The 26,470-nt window shown below is 34.6% G+C and overlaps 2 protein-coding genes across 6 annotated transcripts; one reads left to right on the top strand and one right to left on the bottom strand.

The window, feature by feature from the left end:
• The first annotated feature begins 12,500 nt into the window (after positions 1 to 12,500).
• On the top strand, positions 12,501 to 21,178 carry LOC100262159 (uncharacterized). Of its 5 annotated transcripts, none has more exons than XM_059739734.1 (7): positions 12,501 to 12,847; positions 15,330 to 15,590; positions 15,698 to 15,871; positions 16,029 to 16,135; positions 19,321 to 19,646; positions 20,298 to 20,419; positions 20,516 to 21,178. In XM_059739734.1, the coding sequence occupies exons 1-7, from the start codon at positions 12,701 to 12,703 to the stop codon at positions 20,876 to 20,878; spliced, it is 1,500 nt and encodes a 499-aa protein (XP_059595717.1). In that variant the 5' UTR covers positions 12,501 to 12,700; the 3' UTR covers positions 20,879 to 21,178. The 5 variants fall into 5 exon arrangements, with proteins under 5 accessions (XP_059595717.1, XP_010655143.1, XP_059595719.1 ...); XM_010656841.3 differs by having other exon boundaries at positions 20,612 to 21,178; XM_059739736.1 differs by having other exon boundaries at positions 19,321 to 19,556; positions 20,612 to 21,178.
• A 768-nt stretch (positions 21,179 to 21,946) lies between these two features.
• Positions 21,947 to 25,829, bottom strand: LOC100246715 (uncharacterized). Its single transcript, XM_002272282.5, has 3 exons — positions 25,510 to 25,829; positions 22,568 to 22,875; positions 21,947 to 22,480 (listed from the first exon to the last, which is right to left on the bottom strand). Exons 1-3 carry the CDS (start codon positions 25,601 to 25,603, stop codon positions 22,277 to 22,279), a joined length of 606 nt encoding a protein of 201 aa, XP_002272318.1. The 5' UTR covers positions 25,604 to 25,829; the 3' UTR covers positions 21,947 to 22,276.
• Positions 25,830 to 26,470: the final 641 nt, after the last annotated feature.

Consider the following 26,470-nt stretch of genomic DNA (forward strand, 5'->3'; position numbering starts at 1 on the left):
ACTGGTTCAACCAATTGAGACAAATTCTGAAACATTAGCATCAGATTCCTTGACGAATAAGGAATCCAACAAAACAAAACGGCGCTCAATTCCAAGCCTAGATGAGGGAGAACCGATCAAAATAATGTAATGTGTTTATAAAACGAAGCTGCCTAGTAGAACCTGTTGAACCAGTTTTTCAATTGGTTCAATCGATTGAGAAAAATTCTGAAACTTTAGCATCAGATTCCTCAAATAATAAGGAATCCAACAAAAAAAACGGTGCTCAATTATGAGCCTAGATGAGGGAGAACCGATCAAAACAATGTAATGGGTTTATAAAACGGGGCTGCCTAATAGAACCTATTGAACCGGTTCCCAACTGATTCAACCGATTGAGAAAAATTCTGAAACTTTATCAATAGATTCCTTGAAGAATAAGGAATCCAAAAAAAAAAAAAAACGGCGCTCAATTCCGAGCTCGGATGAGGGAAAACCGGCTGAAACAATGCAATGTGTTTATAAAACAGGGCTGCCTAGCAAAACCTGTTGAATCAGTTGGAAACTAGTTCAAATGATTGAGAAAAAATCTGAAACTTTAGCATCAGATTCCTCGAAGAATAAGGAATCCAACAAAAAAAACGGCGCTCAATTCTGAGCCTAGATGAGGGAGAATCGGTCAAAACAATGTAATGTGTTTATAAAACGGGGCTACCTAGTAGAACCTATTGAACCGGTTCCCAACCGATTCAACTAATTGAGAAAAATTTTGAAACTTTACCAGCAAATTTCTCGAAGAATAAGGAATCCAAAAAAAAAATGGCACTCAATTATGAGCCCGGATGAGGGAGAATCGACCGAAACAATGCAACGTAATCCTTGTAGAAAGTCAAACCCAAGTCACCCAACCTTATTAAAACTAAGGCCACGGAGCTCATTAATCAACCAACAATGCAACTCCCCTGAACTCAAGAAACCCAGCTGAAAATTTGGCCACACGAACATCCACATGCGACCACCTAAATCTCCTAACACCAAACTGAAATTTCATTCACCTAAAGCCTCCTACCTACAGCTACTTAAATCCCATGGAGCAAACTAGAATTTCAGCCTCCTATAGCATATGAATCTAGTTGAAATTCAGCCACCTAAAGCCCCCCTCCCCCCCAATGCAGCTACTGGAATCACCAAGAAGAAAACCAAAATTTCAGCCACATGGAACCTCTACATGTAGCCATAAGACCTGGGGTTTAAGTCCAAATTATTAATGGGTAGCCCCAAATTAAAAAAAAAAACAGAGAAGGTCATGGAAACCCTTTCTTAATACCAAGTAATGGAGGTTTCAAGAAAAACCAAGTGGCAGAAACGCCCATACCAACATAGCCACCTGAATCTAGCATCTAAGAAGTTCCTCAATCCAAAGTTACAAGGCCATAAGAATCCTTTCTTTAACAACCAAAACCAAAACTAATGAAGGTAGTGACCCTATTACTCACACATAAAAAGTAGGTCACTCCCCATTCCTTATCAGAACCAACCCAAAATGAGACATCTACAGTAAACATAAAAAAATGAAACCATGCAACAGTTACATATCAAGAGCATCCATAAAGCTTACCAGATTGTTCTCTCCTTAAGCAGAAATCTGTTTGGCTTCAAGGCTGCCTTTCCTTCAAGTCATCACCAATCAAGAGCTCCTTACTCTCTTTGCTCACTTCACGTGCACCCAGAACTTTCTCAGATGCTTAAAACCTTCTCCACACTCTGTTCTTTTCCCTCACCAAACTTGGATAGAGTTTTTCCTTCTAGGAAAAAAATGCAAAGGAAATGTCATTCTCTCTTTCCATTCTGGCTTTTTATACCAGAACCCCTGCTCCTCCCATTTCCACCTTCATTTTTCCCTCCTTCAGCTCTGGAAAGTGCCCCCATCAACCTCATAAACCAGCTCCATAAACACTCATCACAATCCACGAGGTGAGTTGCTCTCTCCACATTTACTCCCTTGCTTCACCACCAAGAATCCATATGGGTTCATGGTGGGCTACAAGAAACTCGAACCAAGGCCCAAAATGGACCCAAAATATTTCCCAAGATTGATCTGGAGCTTATGGGCCTGATCCATGTAGGATTTAGGCTCCAAAATCACCAAAATCAGTGCTCTATACAAGTTGGCCCAACGAACCAGTTGAACCGATTGCCAACCGGTTGATCCGGTTGAGAAAAAATTTAAAATTTTGATAGAATATTCCTTAAAGAATAAGGAGTCCATTAAAAAAATGGTACATGATTCCAAGTTTGGATGAGAGAGATATGATCAAAACAAACCCAAGTGCTCCGAATTCAGACATGCTCCAATGAATGTTGGATGAACTAAAAATTTAGGGACTGGTCGAGCCGGTTGAGAAAAAAAATTTGAAATTTTGACAGAATATTCCTTGAAAAACAAGGAGTCCATAAAAAAAAACGGTGCGCAATTCCAAGTTCGGATGAGGGAGATATGACTAAAAACAAAGCGGAATGCCTCGTATTCGAACCTGCTCCTACAAACTCTAACTGAACTGAAGTTTTTGGGAGACCTCACTTCCTTCCTTTAGCATGATGTGAACAACTAGGGAATTGGCCATGACGACACTCCAAAATGAACTACACACTCGCACTACATTGGACCGCAGATGAACCTACACAAGGCTTGAAAATCGATCAACCCCAAAAAAGGGCCATGATGGTGCCATACAAAAAAAAAAAAAAATTGGGTGCATGTGACACCCCTAAGATAAATGCAAGTGTCAAAGGACAGAATTGAGGGTCTACACTTGGCCACTAATCTTGCTTTAAATTGGGCTTGTTCAACAACCCCACATATTTTAGGTTTTTCTTGAACATCCATTTACTTCAACAATTCAACTAATTTCTTCTTCTATTGCAACAATCCATTGCTACTTTTCTTAACTATTTATTGCTTTATTAAAATTCTTTGGATCTTCATTAGAATCATCAACTGCTCTCACCAAAGCATATGATGTAAGATTAGCATAACCCTATCTTACCTTTTTTTTGGTTCCATTCCTTGTAAAGTTGTAATTTAACAATGTTGATGGTGGTGTAAACTCCTTATTTTCTCTTCATGATGATCAACTTCTTTTGGTGTTTGCTTCACCTTCCATCGAACTTTCTTACTATTGTAAGAAACATCTTATTCATGTGCTATAGGTTGATCACCTATTATCACCATCTCTTTCTCATGTGACATCACATCTCTACTTATCGTTGCTTTTGAATCATTTGTCTCAATTATCCATACTTTGTATATCTTAACACCATCCATGTACCCTAGGAAGATACCCTTCTTAGATCTAGGTTATAGTTTTCCTTCATTTACATGAACATAAGGAGGAGACCAAAAAATTCTCAAATTTTCAGAAACTACAAGTCCACCATTCCACCATTCCACGGTTCTTTCAAGATTTTGAATTCGATTGTAATAGAAAGACCTTTGTTTATCAAATAACATGTTGTAGCAATAACCTTGCCTAGGAAACTTCTAGGTAATTTTGCATTGGATAGCATGCATCTAACTCTCTCCAAAATGGTCATGTTCATTCTTTCAACCAAACCATTTTTTTAAGGAGTTTTTCTAACTATTATATGCATTGATATCCCATTCTCCTTGCAAAAAATTTTGAATTCTCCCTTAAGGTATTCCAACCCTTTGTTAGTCATTAACTATTTAATTTTCTTCCTTATTTGATTTTCAATCAAAACCTCCATCGTTTAAAAGCCTTGAAAACTCAGTTCTTATGTTTCAATAGATAAATCCATACCTTTATAGAGAAATCATCTATGAAATTAATAATGTATGCAACACCCCTTAAAGAAGAAACTTTTGTTGCCCTCTCCCCCCCAAATGTCAGAATATACATAATCCAATGTTCAATTTGTAGTATGGTTACTAGTATTTCCATTTTTTACTTAACAATATACAATGTTCATGGAAACTCAATTTTCACTTTAAAATATACTTAACTCATGTTGACCTCTCTTAATGACATAACCAAGCCTTAAAATTCCAAAGCTTATTAGAGTTTTTTTTTTTTTTTTTTTGAATTATCATGTTTTATAAGTCTTACCTTATAGAGTGCATAGTCCGTTTCTTCTTACACCTTTTATGATTTCCAAAAAACCCTTTGAAATCCAAAGATATCCACTTTCACCTTTGAAAGTGCATCCTATCAAATCTAACATGCTAAGAGAAATCAAATTCTTTTTTAGCTCTAGTACATGCATTACATCTTTTAAGATCTTGATAGAACCATCAGTCATTTTGATTTTGACAATACTAATTCTTGTGACTTTGCGGGCTATATTGATCCTTATTGGCACCTTCCTTCCATCCATTTCTTTGTAAGCATCAAACAAATGTTGATTTAGGGTCATATGAAAAGAACATCTTAAATTTGGAATCCATTCCTGAACATTGCTTTTTGTATAAACAAACAAAATATTTATGCTTTCATATCTATCTGAAGCTATAACTGCTTCGCCAAAATCATTTTCCTTTTTTTTTTTTTTTTTAAGTTTCTTATTCCTATCTAGATAATTTTTTTTTTTTTTTAATTTCCTTTCTTTTGATAGGCTAACATATTTTCTTGAACTTTAATTTGGAATGTGATTTGTTCTTACTTTTGGATTCTCTCTTTTTGAGTTTTCCATGAGCAACAAAACCCTTTCCACCATTTTCTTAGAATTTGTAACCTTTTTCTTCAATTCTTTTGAATTGAAAGATGTTTTCAACTCTTCCAATGACAACGCCTCTCTTCAAAACAACATCGTGTCAACAAGATTCTTAAGTGAACTAAGAAACATAAAAGTTCGATTATCTTCTTCAGTCTTTACATCAATGTTTTTTAAATCAAATATGACCTTGTTGATAAATCAAGATGATCCTTAATTGTCTTGTCCTCGTTCATATGAAGTTGATGCAATCTTTTCTCCAAATATAGCTTGTTTGTGAGAGACTTTGTTATTTATAAGCTCTCTAGTTTCAACCAAATGCCCACAATAGTAGTTTCATTTGAAACATCCCTATGAACCTCATCTAAGTGACAAGATGCTCGTATTATAAGCTTTACTCATCAAATCATTTCCCCCTTTTTGACATAGTAATGGGTAGTTTATCAATCTCTTCAAGAGTGTCTTGCAACCCTTAATGGACCAAGAGACCCTTCATCTTGATAACTAAGAAACATAAGTATGTAGTAATTTTATGAAGAATAAATTGAGCAAATTGTATTTCATATTTGATTTCTCTAACATAATTTTGTTCTTAAAACAATTATAAACATTTTTTAAGTACTATAGAATAGATTTAGTTGACTTGTCTTTTTAGATGTAATATATGTTATTGGAACTTGGGGAACTTCCTTAGTAGCTCTTCATTATTTTTTTTCCATGTGGTTGTACAAATTGTCAATAGAGAAACCGTTAGGTAGAAGTCAGTATTTAGGGAATGATGGAATAATTCTTATCCATTTTGAATATGCTACCACCCAAGACAAGGGTCATGATGCCCATATTGATGTTTAATATTATGACCAATGCTACAATTTATTGCCATTATTTAGGTCATCTAAAACATAATCATGATTTTTTATTTAAAAATAAATAAAAGAAATTGAACCTGAACCCTATACTATTTTCTTTTATTTTTTGAATATAAAATGACATGTGAATTTGCTACCATGAGTTCTTCATCTCTATGAGTTCTTCATTTTCAGATATTTATTGATATTATGATATTAATTCATAATATCATCCTACTATTTACTTAAACACTTATTTACTTATAAATTGCTTTCATTTGAGTTAAACTTGGTATTTAGACATGAAGCTTTGTTCAATTTCAATATGTAGTTGGTTTATTATTGTCTTTTATGAATCATTGACCATAAAGTATTATTTTTTATGTAATAACTATTTGTTTTTATCTATATAAAGGCAATTATGACTAATTCCATGGTAGAAATGCTATGTTATTGGAATGGAACAATTTTGAGGACAGAAACGGATTTCAGATATATTGGAAATAATGTAGAGATTGAGCCTATAGATGTGCCCATTCATACGACCTTTGTGGAGTTGCTAAACATGATATATGATATCATTGGTGTTGACAAACACAATCAATTAGTCTTGAAATGTCAACATCCAACTAAAATAAACAAATTTCAACCATTAGTGGTTAGAAATGATCAGACAGTTGCACGTATGCTAGCAGTACCATCGAAGTATGGAATGTCTTCAGTTCAATTATTCATAGAGCAAGCTCCCAATCACTATCATTTGAGTAATGAAATGGGTCATTTGACATGGTTGTCGGTAGGTGATATTGATGTTGATGAGGAAAATGAGATATATGAGGAAGAAAATAGAAACGATGCAATTGATACAGATGAGATTCATTTACCTAATGATGATGAAAATTATGGCCAAAGAGAAAATATTGATTTGGTGATGGTCCAACAAGTTGTGGAATGTGATAGCACAAGATATGTGAACCTTGAAGTTGGCGATAGGTCCAATGATTCTGAGGTTGAAAACACATCACCAATTGCATTCCCACATGGTACCCAAATTAATGTCTCTAATGACAACCTAGAAATTTACACCCGTTTCATACCATATGCCTCCTACATTATAATTTTTAAATATGCACGAGGCAATTAATTATGTTGTAAGTGATTAGACTCTATGCAAAAATCCAACTTTAGGAAATGTTGATGGGTAGTTATCAATTGGCCAAATATTTCCCTCAAAATCATATTTGCAACATGTTGTGAAAAATGTTTTCCATAAAGTCGCACCAAGAGTTTACTTTTTATAGATCAAATAAAAGTGTGTTAGTTATTAAATTTAAAAAAACACCAGAGTGCCAATGACAACTAAGGGAAATGGCAGTGAAAGATACATAATTGTTTAGAATCACAAAGTATAAAGGTGAGTTACATGTGTCAATCCATGTATTAATCAGGATCATTCACAATTGGATTCTAGCTTTATATCTGAGTATATTGAAATATTGGTGAAGACATAAATGACCATTACAGTTGTTGCAATTCAAGCTGTTGTTGCGGAACAATTTGGTTACCAAATTTCTTATCAAAAAACAATGAAAGCAAAAAGGAAAGCAATGACTCGATTAAATGGTGATTGGTACAAGTCTTATGTAGAGTTGTCTCGCTTCTTCCTTGCTTTGGAGCAGTCAAATCCTGGATGTATTGTGTATTCCAAAATGGTTTTTGGAAACAGCCCGAATGAAGAAAGTTTTCAGTGTGTTTTTTGGGTATTCGTTCCATCTATTAAATGGTTTACTCATTATCGACTAGTTCTTAGTATTGGTGGAACATATTTGTATGGAAAATATAAAGGGACTTTGCTGATTGCTATGGGATGTGATGGTAATAACCAATTGTTTCCACTTGCATTTGTCATTATAGAAGGAAATAATACAAATAGTTGGAGTTGGTTTTTTGCATGTACTAGAGTTGGAGTAACACAAAGGAAAGGCTTGTGTTTGATCTCTAACCATCATCCTATCATTATTGTTGCTGTAAATGAGACATATTCAGGATGGACTAAGCCAGATGTATATTATAGATTTTGCATGTGTCATTTAGCAAGTAATTTCAACACAAGGTTCAAATATAAGACTTTAAAGGATCTCATGTGTAGGACTGCTTTGGAGAGTAAAGTTAAAAAAATTATTTCTCACATGGCTATAATTGGCTGGATAAATGTTGAGGCTAGAAATTGGTTAGGGCATATTCCTCTTGAAAAATAGGCACTCTCACATGATAGTGAGCGAAGATATGGGATTATGACAACTAACATGTCTGAAGTTTTTAATGGTGTCCTTAAGGGTGCACGTAACTTACCAATAATAGCTTTAGTCCAGTTAATTTTCTATTGGGTTAATAGTTACTTCACAGTCAGGCGAGAGTATGGTGTCAATCGACTCGCTTCAAGTAAAGAATTCACTTCATATATTGACGCCAAGATAAAGGCTAAAGTTGTTAAGGTAGGTTCACATGAGGTTGTTTTTTATGATCATGTGAAAGGACGTTTTCATGTTAAAACTAGACGCTTTATTGGAAGCAATAATAGGAAACCTCGTACATATCATGTTAACTTTTGAACAGGGTCTTGCACATGTAACAAAACACTTTTTTTTAGGATTCCCATGTTCACACATTCTTGCTACTTGTCATTGTCAGTCAGTTGATTTTCAACAATTTGTACAAGGTTATTACACCACACATGCTTACCTATCAATATAGGCTCCCTTGTTTTGTCCCATATTTGATGAGTTGAAGTCATCTCAATATAATGGACCAATAATTGTACTTTCGGACTCAATGAGGCGTCTAACTTCTGGTCGACCAAAATCAAGTTGTTTGCATAATGAGATGGATGTAAGGGAAACTAGAACTCCACTAACATTTAGACTTTGCAAGCAATCGGGTCACAATCGACGTTCTTGTCCTAATAGAGAAACCAATGATAGGAGGAGTTGATGTACTTCATGAATATCTTATTATATTGATTTTTTTTTATTTGTATTGACCTTAATCGTTTTAAAATATATATATAGAAACTATCTTATTGAACATCTTATTGACATTTGTTTGTTGTTAATTCATTCATATTTTGCTTATATCAGGTTACTTGGAAAAAAATCTGAATCTCTACTGTTTAGGGGAGATGCTACTCAAATTTTTAAAATTTTAATCTTAAAATTCATGTTGTTAGAAATTATTGTTTCTTGTCAATTCATTCATATTTTTCTTATATCAAGTTACTTGGAAAAAATATGAATCTCTATTGTTTAGGGGAGATGCTGCTCAAATTTTTAAAAGTTTAATCATAAAATTCATGTTGTTAGAAATTGTTCTTTCTTGTCAATTCATTCATATTTTGTTTATATCATGTATTGATGTACATGCAGATATGGACACTTGATTGTTTTCTATTCGTCCTAACCTTAAGGGTACATCTGTGTTTACTCTTCAACATTAACATCGATCATCCACCATTCGTGTCGATCCAAATATAGGTCATGTTTTGACTTGTCGACACAGGTTTCCTCGAGAATGGGTTTTGGATGATTGTGTTTGGTTGTATATTATACAATTAGGATTTTATGTCTTTCATCAAGTGGGGCATGTTAAGGTTGATTGTCCTTTGACTACTACATCGGTAGAGAAATGACACCCAAAGACGCACACATTCCATATGCCAGTTGGTGAGATGACCATCACATTACACGACATAGCCATCTTATTTGGATTATGTGTATATGGTCATCCTGTCACTAGTACTATAGATATTGATTGGCATGCACTTTGTGAGAAGTTATTGGGTGTTCGACCAACAAAAACTGATATTTGTGGAACATCCCTTAGAGTTCATTGATTACTACCCATTTCTCCCACTTACCACCAGAAATTTTAAAAGAGGTCACGTTACAATGCCATGCTAGAGCATATCTTTTATTGTTAGTTGGTGGTTCATTATTTCCAAATAAGAAGGGAACCTATTTCCAATTAACAATTCTACCCATGTTAAGAGATTTTAATGAGACTACACAAAATAGTTGGGGGAGTGCAATACTAGCACATCTTTATAAAGAGATATATTGAGCTAGCTTAGATAGTGCATAAACTATTGTAGGACCATTATAGTTGTTGCAAGTATAATTACAAGTCTTATTAATTATGTAATTTTGTCATAATTATGTACATTTAAACATAATTTTGTTTCATTTTTAATTATGGTCATGGAAGCGATTACATGTGGGTCGTCCTAGTAGATCACTTCCCCATGCACCAGTGCTTATAGATGAGAGACTCCCGCCATATGCACTAGGGAGTAGGGGGAGAGTTCCCTTATCTCATACAAACACTCCTCATCATGTGTTGGTCACATACAAAGATGAGTTTGATAAACAACGATCTGATCAGGTTTGAGCTAAATACTGGTATTCTTTAACAAGATTATTAATATTAATATTATAATTTAAACTTTAAATATATACTAAGATTTGAATATGTCAGGTATTATGACAGCCTTACACAGATGATACACTAACATTGTTTTCAAACATTTGTTTAACTGATCAAGATATTTGGTGAACAATGTCACCACTTACATTTTTTTATACTGCTCAGTGGCATCGTCTTGAGTGTGTGTTGCAACAGTTTGGACTCATACAGGGTATTCATCTAACATCTTATATAGATTATGACTTCATTCCATAGATTCACTCGATCAAGCTCAATTTGATTATAGGTTGTATCATGAACACTACGTGGCATTATGGGAGGCTAAAGGGGACCACATTGTCAATGTAGAGCTTATAGAGTCTCATAGAGACTACCATGCTCCATACATGACATGGTATCGTCGTATTACATGTCACTTTATTACACCTATAGATGATTTTGGACCGATGTGGTACCAAGCTATTGACTTATCTACCCACTTATTAGTTTGTACCATTTTAATATTATATACATACTATGTACAATATTTATTCCAACAAATAATTACATATCATTTTATGTGACAAATTGAGACTCTGACATCGATCATATCTAGAGAAGGTCATGCATTGGAGGACTATGATAGTGCAATCTCCTACCTTTTCAGACCTACCATCAATACAACCTCCTACCTCTTCAGACCCATCATCAGCACAACCCCCTATTTCTTTAAACCTACCTTCAGTTCAATCTCTTACCTCTTTAGACCCACCATCAACATAACTCTCTACTTCTTCAAACCTACCATCAGTACAACCCCCTACCTTTTCAAACCTACCATCAGTACAACCCCCTACCTTTTCAAACCTACCATCAATACAACCCCTTACCTCTTCAAACCCACCATCAGTGCAACCCCCTACCTATTCAAACCCACTATCAGTACAACCAGCTACCTCTTCAGACCCACTTTTAGTGCTTGTTACCCCATATGTTGATCCCCTTTCATTGCACTTAAATGCTTCCTTAGCTACTCCACTAGGACTTGAGTTTAGGACATCAATTCTACCATCACTAGAGTCATCTATATTTGTTCCTATGCCTATGCAGATTGACACATCTACTCAACTAGATTTACCTCCAGCCATTCTAAGGGGTGGGTGGGGCCTACGTTGACCTAGATTGCTACCTCCACCCACCACCACCTCTATTTCCAACTCTAACTCCATCACAAACAGATGTTGTTCATGTGTCACATGCAGTACCTGCTATAGTTAGAGAGGAGTGACCAAAAAAGAAGAGAGTACAAGTTAGATATAGTTTCTCTCCCTGTGGAGGCATGTGAAATTATATATGTTTTTTTTTTTCACTATACAAATGTTTACTAGGTATTTTGTGACTTTGATGAAACTACTAAAAATTACATTTTGTAGCTAATTAATTTAATTAACTAATTTTGTCATAAAATCTTTATATGGCAACTGTAGCTTAAGAATATACTATTATTTCAATAAAGATAAATTTTTCATAATACAAATAAATTAATATCTTTAAAAAATAATAAATTAAATATCTTAAATTAATAAATTATACAATTTTATATATTATTTATATGTTATAAAAATATATTATTTTAAGATTATTAATTTATTAATAAATAAAATATTCATTTATAATCTCTTCTATTTATCAATTTATGATTGTTAAAGTAATACAAGATTTTTAAGTTTAAATATAAATAATTTATTATTTAAGTATATATTTTTAATTTCAATAATAAATTATAATTTAATAGTTTTTAATTAAATTTTAAATTTTAAAAAAAATAACTAAAGCCTCAATTGGCAATTGAGGCTTCAATTAAAAAAATGAAGCCTTTAGCAACTGCGATTTCATTTTCTTAGTTGGCAACTCAGACTTCAATTCAAAAATAAAACCTCAATTGTCAATTGAGGTTTTAGTTAAAAAATGAAATATCAATTGACAATTGCAACTTTAGTTTAAAAAACCTTAATTGTAAATTGAGATTTTAATTAAAATTATAAAAAAAAATATTTTTATGACATGATTCCACTAAAGAATTTGAATATAAGTTTATGATTAGATGTTATATTTTTTTATAAATATTTGACCCAAAACTCTATATATTTTCTTCTCAAGGGGGCAATCCGACATAAACCATCCAATTGGGCAATCCACTAGTGGCCTTGATTTGCCCTTTCCTTTTCACATTCATTTAACCCAAAACGTCAGTGCCACGGTGGCATTAAAACGACAACGCTTTGCAGAAACTTTATCCAACCTGACTCCCCACGTGTCTCCTTCTCTCACACGTGTCGTCACCAACCAAAAAAAATCCCGAACTCTCCAGAACCCGTGGACCACTATACCAAATGACGGAATCACCCCTTCAAGATCCAAAGCACCTTGTCCAGGCTCGAGGGTTTTCTATAAATTCATATTTCCATTATCCACCTATGCTGACGTGGAACCTTTTCAGCGCGTGAGGCGCATGCGCCTCTCAACCTCCCTCCCTTAAAAGGCGGCTAGCGTCCCAGGATTTCGACGTTGTCATTTAGATTCTAGATGTCACCCGAGTCAAACTGAGTGGAATCCACGAGTGACACTCTCTGAGTTACGGTTTTTGGGGTTTTATTCAGCTCGTTTCGTTGGTAAGAACTGCGATGGTTGAGGTGATGAGCTGCGGCGGGACATCGGCGGAATACGGGAAGCGGTGCCGGAAGATGGTGCCGGTGAAATCGGAGGTGGAGGACTGGGATGAGCCGGGGCTCAAACAGGCTCAGAAGAGATTGAAACTCTATTCGTCTCAGGTCTTTGTTTGTTTTTCTTCTCCGCTTCTTTTATTCTTAGTATTTTTTTTGTTTGATTGCTGGGAAAAGTACTCTACAAGGTGCTTTTGTATTCTTTTTTCCAAACAAAAAAAAAAAAAATCTAAAAATGGCCTATTTGGGGGGGAAATCAAGTTACGGTTTTCCTGTAGTCTAAGAATTGAAATTGAGTGGAAATTGATAAGTTTTCATTTCCTGGAGATGAGAATGATTTTGCTGTAAACAACTATTAGTCTTTGCCATCAAACCCTCACAATTCTGGGGAAATTTTGAGAAAATTTCGGGATTTTGATACAGAAGTAGTCATTAACAAAATGAACCTTATAGTTTTGTGAAATGAAAAGTTAGCTTTGTTTGTTTGGTAATAGGATAAGAAAGTACCCTCTGCTTGATTGGTAATTGGGATAAGTTATCCATCATATATACTATCCTGTTTATCCACTGCTATATTCAACCAAACATGGAAGAAAATAAATGGTGGATAATAATAAAATTTAGCATATCACATATAGCAAGTACAACAAATTTATTTATTTTTACTGATTTTTATTTTTTATATCATTTATTTAAAAAAAAAGTTGTGGTTAAAAAATAAGAACTAATTAAATATTTATAAGATAATACTACCATAAGTATTATTAATATATTAATAAATTATTTTATATATTGAATAAAATGATATAAAAAAAATTTGTTTATGAATTTTTAATATTTTAATCATGAATATCGTTAAACATAATAGAAATTTCATATTTTTTTTAATTGCAAATAGTGGAATGCAATATTATTTTAAACAAATTGAAAAATAATATATATTTCATTTCATTTTTTTTTTTTTCAAATTAAATATTAACATAACGTAATATATGTCATTGCATATACTATCTTTAGGATATACCATATAAGGATATCATATTCGATTAAAAATGATATTCTGAGATATATTTTTCCTATATGATATTTTAGGATATACATATCTTATCCTATCCTATCTTAGTAACCAAACATAACCTTAATTTTTTTGGCTAGAAAATGGAGCATTGGTAGATTGATTGAAAGGAATATTAAAAATGCAAATTTGGAAGAATGACTTTCTCAATCAAGGATGCCCTCATTAGTTGGCAGGGTGCCTTTATTGGGAAGAAGAGGAAGAAGGTTTGGAAAGCTACACCTTTGTGCCTTTTTTGGACCTTATGGAAGGAGATAAACCAAAGAGCCTTTGGAGATTCTGAACTAACAGACCACATGATTTTACGCTCCTTCATGTACATGATTTTGGAGTGGGTTAGGGTACATATAGAGTCTACTTCTTTGTCCCTTTTAGATTTCATAGATTGGTTGGGCTGTAAGTGAAGCAAGGGTGTTGTTTTTTGTCTATCCCTCCTTTTTTTGGCCTTGTATACATTATGTATACTTTAGGCACTCTTTTGGCGCTTTTAATACAATTTCTTTACTTATCAAAAAAAAGAATCACCTTTATCTTTTAAAAACATGAATAAAAATATCCTTAAACAATTTTTTAATCCCTATCCCTATTTCACACATCAAGCGAAAAGTTCAAAGGTAAAAATATAAGAATGAGATTATATGTACAATTTTCAATATATGGAAGTTGTTTTTCCAAATATGGGTATTATCTCATCCCACTTAATTAATTGGAATTCTTTGGAAGAACTACTTTCATATATGGAAAATTGCATATATGTATGTGTGTGTGTGTATATATATATATATATATAACCTCATTTTAACATTTTGACCCTTAAAACTTTTTATCTAGAAGGTGAGATAGGGATTAAAAAATTGTTGAAGGGCGTCCAAAAGAGTTAACTCTTCATGTTTCTACTTTTGCTGCAATAATGGGGAAAATGAGAGGTATGAAGATGTTTTAAAGGAGGTTAACCCCCCTTGAAGTAATCATCCACCATATAAATCTTTTTGTGTCTCTCTCTCCTTTTTTCCTTGCCTCGGACTTGCAATTCACCGAGGATCAACATGGTTATTATATTTAAAGAGCTAGAGAGATTTTATGGATTGCATTATCCTATTGGACTAGTGTTTAAATGTTCCAGAATGTTGAGGACTATATTGTTTATATCCCAATTTAGTGTGATTTTGAGGTATACAATTGATTGATTGCATCATACCTAATTCCCAATTTATGATAGTACAGAACTGATTGATTTGGAAAGTCCCAAATGTTTTTTTCTTTTAGTAAGTGGAATGTTTCTAATTCATCCATTGCACTATCCCAAGTTAGGAAACAAATGTTCTAAGCCAAATTGACATAATGCAATTAATCAAATCTTCTTCTCTAATGATTTTTTTTCCCATTGGGTTTTTTTGCTTTAGTATTCATTTTCTTTTAATCCTTATGTTTTCGGTTAGTTATGTTTTTTTTAGAAAACGTGATTATGCTAATTTCAATGGCTTTGACAATCTGTATGGCCTCGTTTTTTGACAGGGGCTGAACCAGGAAACTGGGGCTCTTCATATCCCACCTTTACAATACAACCTGCTTGATGAGCCTAGCCCACTGGGTTTGCAGCTTAAGAAGAGTCCATCATTTTTGGATTTGATACAAATGAGGCTCACTCAAGGAAATGGTCCCAAGTTAGGAAGTGTAGGCAAGAAAGTTACCAAGGGAACTCCTGTTACAAGTGCCTCAGAAAAGCTCAAGGCTTCAAATTTTGCTGCTTCAATTCTCAGGATTGGGAAGTGGGAGGTGCACACATTTGCCTTTCACGTCAATTGTAATTGAAGTGTATTCCATGTTTATGTTGTGTGTAGAGCATGATCTTTGACGCTAACTGGAATTATACTGGGTTGCAGTATGTGTCCAGATATGAAGGAGATTTAGTGGCGAAGTGTTACTTTGCTAAGCATAAGCTCGTGTGGGAAATCCTTGATGGTAGCCTGAAGAATAAAATAGAAATCCAATGGTCAGACATAATAGCTCTCAAGGCAAACTGCCCCAGTGAGGGGCCTGGGACCTTGGATGTAGTGGTAATTTAATTCTGCCCAATGCTGTATGTAATTGTTTTTTTTGCTTTCCTCCCACTCCTCACCCCACTAGACATTTTTGGTTTTTATTATAGTTATTATTATACACAATGTTGTTTTGTTGATGCTATAATTATATGGTCGTTCTTGTTTGGTGCAGTTAGCTAGGCAGCCTCTTTTCTTTAGGGAGACCCCTCCACAACCCAGGAAACATACCTTATGGCAGACTACTGCAGATTTTACTGGTGGGCAGGCAAGCTTGTATAGGTAGTGATAAAACTTTTCGTCTATGTTTAAGATTTGTACAAGGTGGAAGGTGAATGTTCTTCAATTCACTAAATATCAATTTTGACTGTGGGTCCAAATGCATGAAAGTAGACATTTTCTGCAAAATATACAAAATAAGGATGGTTTGTTCTGCTCAAAAAAATAAAATAAAATTTGACCAAATGAACAGAGATGTGAAGAAGAGAAAGCAAATCTAACAAACTCTAGTAGAAATCTATTTATTGAGGAATCTATTTGAAAGAATACCCTCTCTTTAGTAGAAATTTGATAATTGATTGGCTGATTGAGGAATCTAGTTGAAAGAATACCCTAAAATTCACATGTCAAACTCTGGAAAATTTAACAACTTTTTATATTTCACATGAAATTGGATCTATGCTTTTCCTTTTCACATTTTTGATGTCATGTTTATTGTTATGTCCCACTATTATCATTGCTGTTTTTGTCATAAAAGAATCCGAATATATAGCGCCATTTTCTTTTTACATGTTCATATCCGTGAAGCATAAATAAATGTTTTTCTCCGTACCTACCTCAGTGAGGTCTTTGGTGTTGGGACTGGCTGCATGAGAGATAAGCCACTAAACCAAACACAGCCATCCATTTTATTCCTTTCACTTGCAACTATGACATAGGTTACAATTTTGGACATTGAGGAGTCCAGTAAAATCCTGATCCCTCCATCATTTTCACAAAGATATTTGTAATCTGTGTTATTTCCCAAATTTATAAAGCGGAAAAAAAAAAAAGAGTCATCTTGTGGCTTCCCTGCTGGCAGGGATTTCAGAGAAGTAGGCTGAAATGTGTGGGTTAGATTGTGTAACTTAGTCTCTGGATAGAAGTGGTAGATGAGGGTTTGCAAGCTTAGAAAGCTTGAATACATTTCTGGAGTCTATGGTCTCAGATCTAAAACAATATTTAGCTGTATCCTGGAATTGGGCTGAAATGTGTGATAGATTGGGTAATTTGGTCTCTGGATATGAGTGGTAGGTGAGGGTTTGCAGGGTTAGAAAGCTCGAATACATTCCTGGAGCCTATGGACATGCAATGGTCTTTTCTATTGGGGTTGGACTGGAGGACTGAAAGAAGATGCATCTAGTGGAAGGTGGTGTGTTCTCCTAGAGGTGTGTTTTTTTCCAGCTGCACACAGAAGGGATGCCAGGTAATAGGAGGTTGGATCTGTTAAATCAGGCATTATAGGGGAGTGATAATGGAGGCTTGCAGCGGGATGGGGCAGACTGTGGAGTGTCGAGGGGGGGAAGTGCAGGGAAGATTGCTGGTTTTTGTCGGGGTGGGGGGTGTGGGCAGGGTTGGTGGGGGTTGGGTTGCAGGATGACAAGTTTTGTTTGCTCTGACAAGGTGACTGGTCCTTTTAGGGGTTGTTGAGGAATGGAATTAGGAAAGGGTGGGAAGACTTCTCGACTTATTCATGTTAGGGGATGAGCTGATTTGCAAGTTTTAGCATGATATTTGGTGTGGAAAACCTATTGGAAGGTGAAGTTCCCTCCTTGTTTAGGATGATGGCAACTAAGGATGCTACAGTGGAAGAGTTCCTACCATGCTTGGAAGCAAGGTGTCAATGGAACCCGGTCCATCAGGGATCTTCCCCAGAGGGAACTAGAGAGGATCGACTCCGTTAACCATCCATACAGGTTGATTGAACAGGGAGAGAGTGGACATAGTAGGTGGAAGTAGACTAAAGATAGGGGTGTTACAATCAGGTAAGTTTAAAGAAAGAGCTTCATCTTCATTGGCTTTGCAGGAGGTCATCTACTCCCTTCTAACCATATGCCTTTGATCTTACCAGCCCCATTTCCTTTGTTTTAGGTTACCGCTGGCTAGGACATCTTTGTTGGGGACTTGGGGGGCCTTATGACAGGTTTCTTCTTTTCTCTGATCTCTCCCCTTTATCTTTCTCCTTTCAAATTCTCATAGTTGGAAGGATCTTCCATCCTTCATTGTACAATACTATTCTTGTCTTGTAAAAACATAATTTTTCAAGGTGCTGAAAGACAAAAAGGGCTAAAGTTTCTAAAAAGAAGTTTGCACTCTTGACCCCTTGAAAAATGGCATGCTTCCTTAAGGGTGGCAGCTTGGAACAGGAGCTTGCTTACTCAGCAGTTGTTTAGGAAAAGTCCTATGTGTCAGCGGGAACTCCTCCTACATTATGTGGCTTAAGATCTTTGGAGTAGTGAGGGTCTTCCAAAGAATATTCAAGGAGTGCCAATGAGTTGGTACAGAGTCTGGCAGGAAAGAAAGGTGTAAAGGATAATCCATTTGTGTGATATATAACAAATTGAAAGGAGTACGATGGAAGAACATTTGAGTATGTGGAATTATGATGTGGAAGCTGAAATAAATGGCCATGTGATAATTATATTTCTGGGAGTTCAAGGCTATGACTAAGGAAACTCAGTTCCTTTTCTGTTTATTGATAGTGTGGGTTGTTCCTTTTTCTTTGCATTCGGTGATCCTTTTCTACATAAAATGTGGCTCTTTTTTGGTTTTACTTAAAGATTGCTCTCCCATAAGCAAAAACATTTTAATCATTTAAAAATTCTGTTATAATGTTCTCCAGAGTGTTCCAACTTTCAAAATTTTGACAAGACTTATCAAAAGTACAAAATAATCAAATATATGTACTTGATGTAAAAAGTGGGAGCCATTATTATATGATCTTATTAAGATTTCATGTTGACGTCTCATAGTATAATGGATTATATCCAAGCATTTTATGATATGTTGATTAACATCATGAGATTTTGAATATATCACTCATGTATACTTATCATATTTACATTTTATTTACAAATTTTGATTCCAAATTAACCTTTTATTAGCAATACCCACTCTAATGCACTCCCAGAAGTACCATTTAGAATTTCTACATTTACTAGTTGTTTCCATCATTTGATTTGTATTGGTATCTATCAATATTTCCATAACTGTGATATCTTTGTGGATTCCATTATTATTTTTCCTCCCTTGATACTGTAGCACCAAGGGTTGTGAATGTATCAGTTGTTTGATATATTAGCCACAATTTTCAATTAATTATTACTGCAATTTATGAATTCAATTTGCAATTGGTAATCACTGCTATTTGTGAATTTGGCCTTTGAATGTGTAAAAGTGATGGAATATTTCCATTTGTATGCCTGCAGACAACACTATCTGCAGTGTCCACAAGGCTTGTTAGGGAAGCATTTTGAAAAGCTTATTCAGTGTGATCCTCGTCTCAACTTTCTGAGTAAACAGCCTGAGATTGTTTTAGATTTTCCATATTTTGGAGATACAGATTCTGTTTTGGAGGATCCAGATGAATCCAAGAGCCATGATTTTGGTTTGAAGAGGGAAGAGGATTCTTCATTCAGTGGTTTGCAGGATGCACCATCAAGAGGTCAGTTGTCTTCTTCAAAGATCGATCCACAAGACCCTGTTGGTGGGACCACAGAAATTTTTTTCCAGAACACCCTTTCTCCGAGCTCTGGTAAAATTATGAACTTGGAATATAGATTTATTGTGAATATCATGATGGTTAGTCCACTGATAATTCTTTTATTCCTTCCATGGAATCTGGGCAAGATATGTGATGATGAATCATGCTGCATAATGCTATTTCTTTAGAATTTTAATGCCATAATTAGATCAGGATTTGGATCAGATAAGTTGATCACTGTAAGCCCTAGAAGTTGCCCGTAGTGCTTGTACATTCTTTTATTTTATGATAACAATTGATTTTTCAGAGATGATAAGCCTCAAAGATTTTAGTTTGTGTTTTTTGTTCTTTTTAAGATAATTGGTGATTATTCAAGGTCATAGAATTTTTAGTGTTTACATTGAACTTGAACTATTTCTTTAAAATATGATCATTGCACAGGTCATATGGTGTTGAAGTTTGCACAAGTCTGCACTGAGTGATCATTACATCGGGGAAAAATTGTGTGACCTGGATGTGAACAATTTTTTTCCTCTTTCTTTTTTCCCTTCTCTGATGTTACAAACAAATATAGGTTCACTTGAAGTGGAAGAATTGGCCTCACACTAATATGGTTTCTTCATTGTGCTTCTGGAATTTTTCACTTGTATTGGACACTACTTGCACATGAGTTTGATCTTCTAATTTGTTTCTTTTTTTCAGTTATGGACACCCATGTTATTGAGGAAAATGGAAGCATTGGAACTGAAGGACCAAAGTGGCTTAACAATTTGTGTCAGATCAAAGTGCCTGGACTCCACTCATCCATGTCAATGAGTGATCTGGTGAGTCACATTGGACATTGCCTTTCAGAACAGACATCATCTTGCAATCCTATTTTTCCTAGTGATGAGCCACTGAACCAGGACATCTTGGAGCAGATTACCCAGTACATGTTCAATGATGCGCAACTTTCATCAGCTTCTGATGAGCAGTCCATCATGTCAAGGGTTAATTCTCTTTGCTGCCTTTTGCAGAACAAGCCTGCAGCAGTTCAAAACTTTCAGGTTAAAAGTGAAAATGGTACCGACACGGCTGGTGATGGAAGCATTGGGGAACTGAATCCCATAGCTGCATCATGTGAAAGTAAGACTGCTGGGGATTTTCCCACACCTAATGACGAAACAAATGATGTCTCCAGCTGCAAGCAGCCACCTGCCATGTCAAGAAAGGACTCAGTCGGGGAGCTTCTTGTTAATCTTCCAAGGATAGCTTCATTGCCACAGTTCTTGTTCAACATGTAGGAAATATCTGAGAAGCAAGTTAGTTGGTGACGGTTCGGTGATCTTTTATGTAAAAATCTTGAAGCAGAAAAGTTTCTCTCCTTGTAGTTTGTGAATATCATCTTTTCAGGTTGTTCATTGAAAATTGTGTTATTTATTTTGATGAACAATCCTGACCTCATTTAGGAATCCAGTGTCTATTTTCGTAGTTCAGCTTCCAACTCTACTCTGTTCTGTACATTACCTTGTGTACATATCAGCTTTATAGAACATTCCCTCGATTTCCCTTGGCTAATATATTTCCTAAGCTCTTTCTATGTATGAGAAGAAATCCGCTTTTATGGCCTGTCATGTTGTCTTTTATTGGCTTGATGACACCAGGATGGTATTTTGAGCTTTGATGACTAGCTGGATGATTTCAAGGGCAACATGGATCTCCAGGTAAGATCTTTCTCTACACTGGAAAATAGTTGCCTTTACTGGTTCATCCGGATCTGAAAGAACAAAGTTTTCATTTTGCAGTGGAAAACACTAACCCTTATTTGTTTCTGGAAAAAAAAAATGTTGCTGGTAGTTTTAGAGGATGCATTGGTTGACCTAAAGCTCCTTGGTTCAAGCAGGGACAAGTGGGAAGACAAGACTTTGACGTCTCCTTTTCTGGAAGCTGAATTGGAAGATGGAAATATCAGAAAAGGTGAAGATGAAACAGCTAATGGACCCATCTCCAGGAACTCCCACAGAACCAGTGTTGGACATCCAACTTATTCAGGTATGACTCTAAAACCATAGAGAAGGGTTTCAGGAGGGGAATCGAAGAGTGCTGCAGTAAACAGAAAAGTAGCATGGACTTTGTTCTTGGAAGAGACTAAAACCCAGAAAAGAAAAGAAAAAATGATGTTAAGGGTAGACAGGAGAGTGGACTTTAAAGTCTTCTTTAGAGCATTTTAGATTGGGTTTGTTATGAGTCATGACACAGACAGGAAGACAGGAAAGCGCATAAGGTTAGCTGGTCTAGAATTGTAGTACTGATCTTGACCATCTTGTTCAATTAGATAGCAAAATATAACAGGCCTTTCATGCTAGATGCAATGACACAACAAAGAAGATGATGATCCTTTATATCATCTGGCAAATAGGAGTTTTCACTTTGAGTTGTCTCAACAACACAGCCTTGTTTGAGCTGGTTGTTGTTGTTGGCAAATATACACACACAGATAAGATACAATTTACCCAAACTTAATACTTTAACAAGATATTAAAGACTCAATTACAAACAATAACAAATGCAAGCTACTTGTAGCACCAAGAAACTACATTGGCAATCCTAGTATATACGGTATGGTTCTATGGTGGTTCTTCGTTTCCGAACCCACGAATAGATATACAAAAGAATTAAACAGACAAAGCAACACAACAATTTTAATGCTCTTCTGTGCTCTCATTTTCCATTGCCTCCTGTTCCTGCAACATGTTCATCAGCATAGACAACTGATCTTTCAGCATCAAGTTCTCTCTTTCTACCTCTGCACGTTTGCTGCGTTCTTGCAGGAGCTGGACTTGGAGGTGTTCCAAGCACCTTGCATCGTCTTCTAACTGCCCATTTAAGCCATTTATTTCCCGGTCCTGTAAGCACAATCAAGTGATGGTTCATTCATTCCATTACTAAGATGGTGGTTTTGGATGAGAAGTGAGGTGTTAAGAACAGAGCACCTTTCTATTCATTTCCTGGACAGCAATTCTCCTCATGCTCTCAACAACATCCACATTCACAAGCTTCCTCTTCTTTCCTATCAGCCAACCTCGAGGATAGTTTGCAGAGTCGAAGTCAGGTGGAGGCAGCAAGGATTCGGCTAAGGGTCGTGACCCAGTTAAAGGTTCCAATGGTTCAAAAAGAGCCTTCCTACGCTCAGATAAAACAGAAATGTCCTGCATCGTCTCTTCAGGCGGAGATTCATCCTGTTTTTTGGGTGTATTATCACTGGTATCTTCTGCAACCTTTTCTAAATTCCGCCCGCTTCCTGCCAGAAAGAACATAACATACACGGGCCATTTGAAAGTAACACGAAAATTGAATGACTTAATTGTGTTTTATGTTCTGTAGGGAGACAAAACAGTTGTATCATCCAAACGGAGTGTAAAACACAGTAAAAGCCATTCAGTTTCTGCAAACAATCCAAACAAGCCCTAATTCTATGTGAATGAATTTAATGATTTCATGGCACCCATGCTCCTAATTATTAGCTTTTCAGTAGCTTTCCAAAAGGTGGTGCACAAAAGCATTGATGAATCATTGAGTGTGGCAAAGGTCAAAGTGGGAAATGGTTGGTGTAGAGTTCTATCATTAACAACTTAAAAGAAGTTATCATGGAATGTTCCCCTTTCCCCATCACATAGGAAAACGAAGTTTTGATCTCATGGTTATGGGATACCTTGGCTGCTAGTTTGAAGTGTTCATGGCATACCAAACTAAGGTTCCCTTGCAACCATTCGGAAGTGTTTTCTAAAATAGTTTTAAAAAACAATTTTTAAGAATAATTTTTAAAAGATTTTTCATGAAAACAAAAATTTATTTGGAACCCGAAATGTTTTAAACTTATTTTCTATGTTTTTAAATAGGTTTTAGAAATAACTTTTATACCTAGAGTTTCATTTTTAATCATTTTTCATATTTATATAATTATTTTTTAAAACAATCCTCAAGAAACAAGCAAACAACCGAAACAAACTAAAAATGTTTTTTGAAAACATTTTGTTTTCTATTTTAAAAAAATTGGTCGTTAAATGTGTTTTCCTCCTTGTTTTAAAAAATAATTACCAAACAAACCCTTTAATTTCTAATATATAACATGAGACAATTTCTATATAGCTTTATGCGAGGGTGTGACCCAATTTTTCATTTTGAGTCGTCTAAGTGCCACATTTTCATTTTTAGCTAAAGACCATATTTTATGGTAGTCTTAACACATAGCCCAAATCTAAGGCCTTTTTTTTGGTCTGAAATCTAAATAGTAATTTTTATTTTTTTCACTTAAGTCTTAAATGAAATTACACAAAGATTTAAATCATTTTTAAAATTATTTATTTTTCAAATATATGTTTGGATATGTATATTTTTCTATATTCAATAAAAGAACTATTAAAAAATAATTAATTTCATTCACCCGTAAGATTTTACTTAAATACAAGCAATATTCATTAGTTTGAAATTTCATCAAATATCTTCCCTACCATGAAATTTCAAATCTATGGAGGGCTAAATATATTTAGCCAAAACTTCAAGATAGGTGAATGAAATTAACCCATTAAAAAAATAATACCCTCTCAAAACTATTTAAAAAAACATAAGATATTAAAAAAAAAATTACTATATCAAACTTCAAAATTTTTTAAAGTAACTTTTTGTATAAAAGTTTGACTTTTAACATAAAAATTGTTATTAATTTTTGTTCTTTTTAAAAAAAAAAAAAATGTATCCAAACAAGAATTTATACTTTTTCTAAGACAATTTTGTATTAATTTTTTTTAATAAGAACCTTCCATAATGAAGTCCTTATGACTCTCCATGAGAACCCAAACCACGAGAGGCTAACCGCCCTAACAACCAACACCAGGTAAATTTAGAGTAAAAAAGTAGTTTTTGTTTTATATAAAAGTAATTCTCCCTTTTTACCCTTGTAATCTGAAACTTAAATTAAAAAAACAAATAACCTCTAAATTTTCTTAATTCAACACTAATCTCTTAATGGATATGACTAAAATGCTCAACACACACCTTGAATCTATTTTTTCTATTATTCCTCCATCCACACACCCTAGTTTGTACATTTTGCTTTGAAAAATGTTGGATTATCCCTTTGAAATGCCTCTCCAATATCTTATTCATCTGTATACTGTCTCTATAAGAAGTAATTTTGTAAAGTATTTCGAGAAAGTAAGAAATACTTTTCTGTGATTTTTGGCCACAATGATGACTCATCCCTTTTGGTTGCCTTAAGAAAATAGAAAAGCAGAAGTAACAGTCATGATAATAGTGCTACTAAGGTAGAAAGTGATGGGTAGGCCAACAAGACCAACTAAATATGGAGTATAAGCCAAGTCATTGTTTATAGTTCTCAGTCTTCCAAGCCTCTTTGCAACCACAAATTTCAAGATTTAAGACATATTTCTGTAAACCCAATCAAGAAATTGGAGAACCCATCAAGGAGAATTACAAGGAAAATGTTTTGGTAAAGATGTGGGTTAAAGGGAATCTCTAAATTCCTCTGGAAATCGCTTCCAAAAACCCAGTTTCCCAGAAAACCCAAACAACAAAGGGGAGTACAGACACAGGTATGGGGTAGATGGGAATCTCTAAATCCATAAGAAAATTATTTCCCAAAAACCAGTTCCTAAAAAGTCCAATTTCCCAGGAAAATAAGTTCAACCCAGAGGTTCAGTTGACTCAATTTTATCCAGGTATGGGATCATGGGTATCTCTAGATTTGTCTGAAACCCACCTCCCAGAAACCCAAGTCCCCAAAAAATCAACACCACCACCACCGCCACCATTCAATTGGACAATTTTTTTTTTTCTAGATAAACCCTAAGGAAACATAATTCCTGAAGAAAACAGAACAATAGAAACAAAAATCCAGGGAAAAAGCAGTACACACCTGATCTCCTTCTGGAATTCCAGAAAACCCTTGTGGAGGAGGAGACTGTGGAGAAGCCATCAAGGTTCCCGTCAGGCTTCTTGGGAAGGTCCATTGAAGGAGAGAGGGGGAGAGAGAGAGAGAGAAATGAAGAGAAGAAGCGAGGAGGTGAGTTGGGCAAGTTGGAATTCTCAGAATTATCCTTGTTCCTTCTTTTTCTTGTTCCTTTGTTCCTTGTTGTAAAGCTTTCAGCTGTTTTGATTTTTCGTCTTTCTTTTTATCTTGAGGTGTGACGTTGGGTGTGGATGGATGGGATTTTGGCTGTTTTGGTTGAAGCTTTTATGGCAATGTTTGTTGTGCGTTTTTCTCGTTTCGGTCTGTGATATCATGGGGTCCACTCAACTTGCTTCAATTCATCACTCTCCACCTGTTTTTTGTTTTCTCCATTTCCCTTATGTTTCCTCGTTTCCACATAGGAAAGTTTAGCAATTAAGTTTTCCATATTATTTGATTAAGAGTGAAAGTGATTTTAAAAAAAGTTTATAGAATTTTTAACATTTAAATAATAAAAAATTTTAAATATTAAAAATATTTTCTAAAATCACTATCAAATCAACTGTAAAAGATGATGGAAAATCTAATTTTGGTATTATTTTTATTATAAATATTTTCTTTTAAATAAATACTTGATATAATTAAGGATATTTATGTTAAAAATAAGTTACATTTTAAACAAAAACATGAAAATGGTTAATTTCTTAAATACAAGGATTATTTTATTTTTTAAATAAATTAATTCTTTTTCAATATATATATATATATTTGGAATAAATTGCCCTAATTTGATTTTTTTTTAAATAAAAGTACACTTGAAAACTTGAAATATACTTTTTCTTCTTTTTTTTTTTCTTAAAAGAACTTTTATGTGCATGGTTTTATTTTTAATTATTTTCACATAATTATTTTTTTTTTAAGTAAAAAA

Source organism: Vitis vinifera, chromosome 9, assembly GCF_030704535.1.
Source record: "Vitis vinifera cultivar Pinot Noir 40024 chromosome 9, ASM3070453v1".
NCBI classification, from domain to species: domain Eukaryota; kingdom Viridiplantae; phylum Streptophyta; class Magnoliopsida; order Vitales; family Vitaceae; genus Vitis; species Vitis vinifera.